Source organism: Mus pahari, chromosome 5 (assembly GCF_900095145.1).
Source record: "Mus pahari chromosome 5, PAHARI_EIJ_v1.1, whole genome shotgun sequence".
NCBI classification, from domain to species: Eukaryota; Metazoa; Chordata; class Mammalia; order Rodentia; family Muridae; genus Mus; species Mus pahari.
Genome location: NC_034594.1, coordinates 81,564,775 through 81,572,747, shown reverse-complemented (window position 1 = coordinate 81,572,747; position 7,973 = coordinate 81,564,775). Strand labels below are relative to the sequence as shown.

Below are 7,973 nucleotides of genomic sequence, written 5' to 3'. Positions count from 1 at the left end.
GTGGGGGTGCCCACCGAATCCGCGCCCTAGGTGACCTGGTGCTGGTGCAGACTGGAAGGGTTACAATTTTTAAAGTAACTTTTGTTACAGATTTTACAAATATTTAACCATACCCAATGAATTTATAAAACCTGAGATAAAGACTCTATACATAGTAGTATTAAAAGATTTGAGAGCAGAGCACAGAGAAATAAATCCTAGAGATAAAAGATTTAAGAGTGGAAATTTGAAAAACCCTTAGAGATAAAATACTATGGAATCATTTGCTTGTGGGTTGGCAAAAATTATTAAAGTTTGTAGAATTTGAATCTGACTTGTGCCATCTTTGGCCATATAACTATATATACTGAGGCCAAGCCATTTCCAGTAAGACAGCAAGGTTTTAATAAAAACCTCTGAATCTGAGGAGAAGAGGAGGTAAAACAAACTCCTTCATAGGGAAAGAAGGGAGCTAAGAGACAGAACACTGTAGTCCTGAGGGACATGGAGAATAAACAGGAAGTTCACCTGAGGGAGGGTTCCAATGCCAAGAGGCCATAGAGAAGCTGCAGGATTTCCAGGAGGGACAAGGCCACTGAGGCCCAGAAGGGCTTAAAAGAGGTTCAGGATTTAACAGGCACCAGGAGACACTGAGCAGGAAGCACAAAAGGGGTGGGGGCAGGGAAGACGAGGAAATGGTAACAGGCACTGGAGGGCATAGAAAATTAGGAGAGACTTTCAGGAAAGAGCTGAGAGGGAACAGAGTAACAAAGTATAGAAGCTCTGCTATATAGTATAGAAGGAGGGTCTTCTGTATAGGAGGGCTCAGAGTCAGAGCAAGCAGCTTCAAGGGGGAGGAAACTCCAGGAGGGAGCTGTAAACTTGTGTGGGAGGTGCAGATAGAGTTTCAGTGTAGGTCTTTAGCACATAGAGAAGCTGTGGAACTTAGCAGGCAGCTCTTAGAGGGAGATGAGGAAGTTTCAGGGGGAAGCTAAGGAGAGGCTGTGAGGGAGCAGAGGGCATAAGTGACAAGAATTTCAATTCAGGGTGTTCCCAAGTTGATTGGAACTTGTCTGAGAGAAACGTTCCAAACACAATTGAGAGATGTCCTTTTCCATGTGATAGGGACCCCAGTAGGGTGAGAGGAGTGTCCTGGCACACCACTGTTGCTTTCGTAGTAAAAGTAGACAAAGTAAGCAGCTCTTTGGAAACACTTACCTAATTGAGGAGGAAAGACAAGACATTGTGTAGAGCCAGTAGAGGAGAAAACAACTGAAAAGGTAGACTGGGAGGGGCTTTTGAAAAGGTCAGTTTAGGAACTTTGGGAAGGTCATAAAACACAACACATGCCACTCTGTAAGGGAGAGGCTAATTACCATTTCTCAGACCACAGGGCAGGACTGACTGTTGCCTACCTTCAGACAAGGGAAGTGCTTGTCACCTCATTCCCTAAAGACCAATCAGTTTAAAGGGTGCACTGTTCCGCCAATCACATTGTGCCTAGTTGCTGATGCTCTGTTCTGCCCCTGGAAACCATATAAAAACTCGCTGAATGGGTGCTGGGGGGTTGCTGCCTCTCCTTTGGGTCTGGGACGACCCCAGTGCACTGGAACAATATATTCCTCTTGCTTTTTGCATCGATCTGGGCTCCATGTGGTTCATTCAGGAGGTCCCCTGCAAGCTAAGGCTCCCCAGAGTCTTACACTTTGAGGAAAGGGGAGGGTTCCAAAAGAGGGGAGGAGTAAATGTCTTAGTAAGTAGAGAATTCCCACATGATGGAGTCCCAGAGGGTGTAGCAGGGAGATGCCTAAAACCTGGGTGCTCTGAAGAGCATAGAAAACTCTAGGAGCCAGAGAGAGGACACTTACTGAGTAGGCAAGAGATGGATGCTTAAAGTAGGTGGAAGAAGAAAGCTGCTGCGCTTTCTCAAATGTGGTGGGTGGCAAAAGCAAGCAGAAACAAACCTTAAGCGAGTCAAGTCAGCAGATTGGTTGGTTTGGAGAGGCCAAGTCTCTTGGAAGAACTCATTTACTTCAATCTCATAGTTTCAGCACCAGGTGAATGAAAAAAAAAAAAAAAGAAAGAAATGAAGTATAGGACTACTCCTAGGTATGGTGGGGGAGGAGGTTATTATAGATAAAAGGAACAGACATCTAGGAGGGCCCAGAGTGAATATGACCCTGAGCTGGGCCAAGTGAGGAGATGGGGAGTAAGGAGAGGAGAGAGCCAGGAGACCAGGAGAGTAAAGGGCAGACAAAAGGGCCAGGTAACCAAAATGCCCTAATGGGAAGGGCAGCTGGAGGAAGAGCAGCCCACCTCCTGGGCTGGAGGAGTGTATGTATGCCAGCCAGACCCTCTGTCAGGGACTGAGGGATGCAGGCCTACTTTGATATGTTAAGTAGGTACTCAGGTAGCCAGTTATCCTGGGTGTGAGACCTAAAACTATGATTTATCAATTAGCTGGATCGGCTGGCTGATCAGTGAGAACATGGGATCCTCCAGTCTTCACCTCTAGTGGGAACATGCTGCCACATCTGACTTTACATGAGTGCTGGGGACTCAGGTTCTCAGGCTTACTTGGAAAAGCACTTTATCCACTGGCCCACCTCCCTAGTTCCTGATGTCTGTTTTAAATCATTGGTACCTTTTCTAATTCTATGCATTTTTTGTAATTCCATGTTTTATATATCAAGTTAAACATTTCTCCAATTTTTAATTGGAGGCATCTTGGTTTTTTTCTCATACATTCCCTCCTTGCCTGCTACATGTTTCTTTTCTCCTTTTGCAGCATCAGCCACTATGTGATTGTCATGTCCATGACCATCTTTCTGGTATTTCTTAATGGCCTGGCACAATTGCTCACAACAAAGAAACTTCAACTGTGTGGCAAACCCAAAAGCCATCTTATGTGATGTTGGTGAAGCCATCAGTCAGCATTCATCCTGATTCTCCTTCTTAAAGAAAAGTCCCCCCAAGGATTCAAGAAAATGGATATTGGACCAGCGAGATGGTTCAGCGGGTAAAAGTTCTTGTTGCACAAGCTGACATCCTGAGTTTGAGCCCTGGAACCCACACTGGAAGGAGAAAGCAGACTTCCAAAGGTTGTCCTTTAACCTCCAAGTACATGCTGTGACACATACACACACACACCTTGCACTTGCACATATGTCATGCACGTATACATCACATGCATACATGATGACACTGCAGTTTTAAGAGATGATGGATAACAATGCACAGTACATTCTCTAGAGACTATTGCATCTGGATTTACAGGTGTTCTGAATTTGTCTGACAGCTTTTCCCAGTAATGTTTGAGAGCACCTGCAGCCCTCACTGTCAACTACATGTACCTGTGGGTGGTACTGACACTCTACAAAGTCATTCCCAAGTGGGGACTGAATGGAACCACAGGTTACAACAGAAACCCAGCATTGGCTTGCTTTTGTGGTAGCTCCGACTACTGGAACATGTGATAAGTAAGACAGGTGGGGCTGCAATCTGGGATTGACTGAGCCTCTGAGCAAAGCTGTCTTCGAGGCTTTGCCATTTCTGCTCCTGCAGTATGTTGGCTTGTGCCTCTCTGTGCCACTTCCGGGTTCTCATAGTCAGCCAGTTAGCACAGCTTTCACCTTTACATTTTGTCAATTTCTGGATCATCTTCAAAGTTTGGGAGACTCTGTGGCTTTGTTGATTATTGTTTCAGTGTCACTCCCCAAATCAGTGGCTGTAGTTTCCTGGCAGTATCATAAAGAATCAAATAAGATTTCTACTCTTTTGTCTTGATATTCTAGCTAGACCAAAGGCCAGCCATCTTAATAGAGTGAGCTTTCCCTTTGTATATTCTAATGTATGAGGTAATTTGAGAGTAATTTTTATTTGGGTTTTCCATAAAGTGACCTATACAGTGTAGTTACCTGTACAATACTGTTAAGTGCTTGGCTGATATTTTGCTGGTATATAACCCATTTAAAAAAACAGTTGCTTTTTTAATTCAAGTTATAATATTACTAGTCTACATTCATGACCAAAAAGCTCTTTACAAGTTTTTAAATTTTTCAAATTGGCAGGTAAGGAAATAGTATCTAGAAGAGTAAGCTCAGCTGAGCAAAATATACTTTATTTTCTACTGATACGGCAGGAAACCCATTATAGAGCATTAAGCGAGAAGTACTAGTCCTAACACAGGCCTCAGCATCACTGTGGAACTGTCTAGGTGGCAGCTGTGCTGACACAAGCAGAACCAGGACCCAGCTACCTTCCTACACCCTAAGGTGACTTCTGATCCCATTATATGAACACATACTTTTTACCTTTGTACAATTTAATTCACATTCCTCATCTACAGGGGTTAATTTTAAGTGTGTGTGTGTGTGTGTGTTCATGCACATGAGCACAGGTGCCCTCAGAGCCCATAAGAGGGTGTTAGATCCCTGAAGCTGTAGTTACAGAGTGTGAGTTGTGAGATACCTAACATGGGTACTGAGAACCAAACTTGGGTCCTCTGCAAGAATAATACTTACTTTTTAAGTACTGAGACATCTCTCCAATTCCAGAATTAATGTTTTTAAACTAACAGAGTAAATGGTGCTTTCTGCCTTGTATTTTTCATTGTATTCTCCAAAGTACATTCTTCTGTCTGGGTCGCTTCCAGTCTGTAGAAGGCTCTGCTTCTGCAGTTGCAGCACTCCCTGCAGCACTCTGCCAGACACTCACATTCATTGGGGGAGCACTCTTCCCTCTGGCACTGTGTTTCTCATATCTTGAAATGTATATTTTTGTACTGAATAGCAGAAGTAAATGAGATTTAGGCAAAATTTTTATTTTTTAAGGCATTTTCTTCCTTTTTGTTAATATTATTCTAGGTTTCAAAATGAAAACTTACAAAATGTGCCAGTCAGAATTGTTTAAATTAGTAAGTGCTTTAGGAAAGTAGGGATAAACTGGTATGGTGGCAGATATCTGTAATTCCAGCACTAGGGAGGTGTAGGCAGGAGATCATGAGTTGAAGGCCATAGAAAATTAGACACCAGCCTGTGCTTCTAAAGCCCTATGTTTTCTAAAAAGAATTAAATTAAGCATTTCAAGGTGAAATTAATTAAAATATTGAATGACAGGGTCCCCAATGGAGGAGCTAGAGAAAGTACCCAAGGAGCTGAAGGGGGATGCAACCCTGTACATGGAACAACAATATGAACTAATCAGTACCCCCTGAGCTCGTGTCTCTAGCTGCATATATGTAGCAGAAGATGGCCTAATCGGCCATCATTGGGAAGAGAGGCCCCTTGGTCTTGTAAACTTTATATGACCCAGCACAGGGGAAGGCCAGGGCCAAGTAGTGGGAGTGGGTGGGTAGGGGAGCAGGGGCGGGGGGGGGTAATAGGGAACTTTCGGGATAGCACTTGAAATGTAAATAAAGAAAATAATAAATAAATAAATAAATTTAAAAAAATATTGAATGACAGCTGAATCATGAGTGAATCTTTGTTTACTGACTATAATGGTCATAATTTGACAAAAAAAAAATCTTTGTATTTTATTATTTAGTGTATAAAGTCTTAGAACACAAAATGCTTTCTTACATTTTAGAAAAAATATATTACAAGCTGATGTGGTAACACAGTCCTGACTATAATCCCAAAGTTTACAAGGCTGAGGAGGAGGATTACATGTTCAGGATCAGCATAAGCAACACATATTATGTAAGACTCTGTATTAGGAAACAATGAGGTAGGGGACTGTAGCATTATAAAATGGCTGCATGTGAAGATTGTTGTAACCTAATTATCAGGGAACTGAAGTAGAAAGTGACTCATTAGTTACAGTGTGGCTTCTCATGCAAACCTCATTCCAGATTTCATGCTACTTACACCTCAGTCCTCCTCTCTGCTACCACCTTCACCTTCACATACTGTTAGCAGTCAAGGGTTCCTTTTTTCTTCCTTTTGAAACTAGTTCCTAATGCTAGTAGTTCAGGGGGTAGGGAAGTGCTACACAGTCATGCCTTTAGAGACAGGTAGCAGCTAAGTGTTCCCCTCTCCTTGTGGGAGTCAAGGGAGTTCCGTATACCTGTTAGATGCCATCTCATCAGGAGGCTAGAATGACACTGAACCAACTCAGTAATGGAGGGTTCCCATGTCCCACTAGTACTCAGGAGCCTTTAGGACACCAAAGCCTGATCAGGGGCTCTCCTTTGCTCCATGGTGCTTAAGGTTACTGTGCTGTGTGCCCTCTGTCCCTGGTATGCCTTGGCAGCGCTTCTCATTTCCTGCCTGGTATAATTTATAAAATAGATTTCTCACTGCAATTCTGTTAAGAAATAAAAATATTTGAAGTGTATATGTCACTAATTCTCTCTAGTACACTAAAATAGATTGTTGATGGACTCACCATTAGAACTGTAATATTTATGTGCACAGTTTTGAAAATTGTTACAAAGAATCACTTGCTGATGAATAAATACATGATAATAAAAGGGTTCTCTGACAAAGTGTTTAGGAAACATCTAGGTTAGAAGGTTTAAAGGTGCATTTATCGCTGATAGTTACATCAATTTATTCAGGATGCCCACAACTTCCATATGCCTGACAGCAGAGTGTTTTCTCCCTCCTGGTGGGTATGTATATTTTACAGAAGTTTCCATGTACTTTTCCACAGAATTTTCACAAACGGGTATTGTGCATTTAATTGAAGCTTCTCCTGGTAACTTGTAAAGTGTGTTTATTATAACTGTTAAACTGGGAAAACTTGAGAACATACTGGGGATTTTGCCTGCACATCACTGTCTGTGCAGTATGGAGTTTCATATCTTTTGCATCCTCAACCTGAAAAAAATAAAATAAAATCACAACTCTCAACTGCTTTTCATGTGATAAGATACTTTCAAAAGCATTAGTAGTTAAATGTTTTAGTACTACTTTGTTCAAAAATTGTGAAAACAAGATCAAGGCAGCTTGGATCCTAGCATGGGTGGGAGAGGTTCTGAGGAGCTAATGGCATATGATGGCTTCTGGGGGTGGGGGGAGGAGGACAGTCTGTTTTCTTCAGTGCTGTGGTCCCTGAGAGGCCACTCATATTCCTGTAGATGGTCCTCTAACCATGGAATACAGGCAGCACTAATGGACATGTTAAGTATTTAAAAAAAAAAAAAAACTCATGAAGGTGGGAAAGAAAAGTAGTGAGGGGGCAGATTGCAGGTTTGATTAAAACACATATGTATGTATGAATATTAAAATATTTTATGAGAACACAATGAAAATATTAGTTGTCTAGATTTCTTTAAATGACTAAATTTTTTTAATTATTACTCTTAGGTGAACAGGTAAGTTATTTTCATACAATGATTTAATTAGGTTGGCTTGCATCATACCAGAAAGTAGCAATGGTTTCACGATTTTTTTTCTAGGACACCTGGATATTATATATCCAAAACTGGCCTCAGAGTGATCCTTGAGCCTCATTTCTATGTGTAGCATTTCAGGTGTGTGCCACTGTGCCATTTCAGCTTTTTAGTCTAATATTTTCAGTGGATTTGGATAATATTGACAAGGATAGTTGTTAGTTCTCACAGATGCTTTTACCATCTTGATCCTCTCTTCATAGCATAGCTAAGAATATGTGATCAGTGTTTTAACAGGTCCTGTGCTTGCTGAAGAGAAGTTAACGTCTTTCATGTTTGAAATTACAAAAATCAAACTCAATATTCTTGATGTATCTTAGTTTATTTTTGTTCTACCCTGGAAAATATTGTAATTGGCTGGCTGTAGCTTATAAAACAGAAGGTTTTTGTACCACTTCAGCCAGGTGATTGAAGTTAGCATCAACAGTGAAAGCTATGCTGACAGTACTACTGCACAATGGATATGCCATCATGAAAATGACACCTTCCTCTTGACAGTTCACAACCTCTGTTTAGTCATAAGGAAGAATGGACATGTCTTATGGTTAGGAAGAATTACAGAATATTCTACAAAAACCTGATGGCTACTCTTCAA

General features: G+C 41.5%; 1 protein-coding gene across 3 annotated transcripts in view; it reads left to right on the top strand.

The window, feature by feature from the left end:
- Pign (phosphatidylinositol glycan anchor biosynthesis class N) overlaps positions 1-5,088 on the top strand; it is a 126,016-nt gene extending 120,928 nt beyond the window's left edge. For 2 of the 3 annotated variants that reach the window (XM_029538980.1, XM_029538979.1), the window contains one exon: positions 2,768-5,088. In XM_029538980.1, coding sequence (XP_029394840.1) covers positions 2,768-2,891 — 124 coding nt within the window. In that variant the 3' untranslated portion in view covers positions 2,892-5,088. The remainder of the gene's footprint in view (positions 1-2,767) is intronic. The other variant, XM_021197588.2, reaches the window with a different exon arrangement.
- The last annotated feature ends 2,885 nt before the right edge of the window (positions 5,089-7,973 follow it).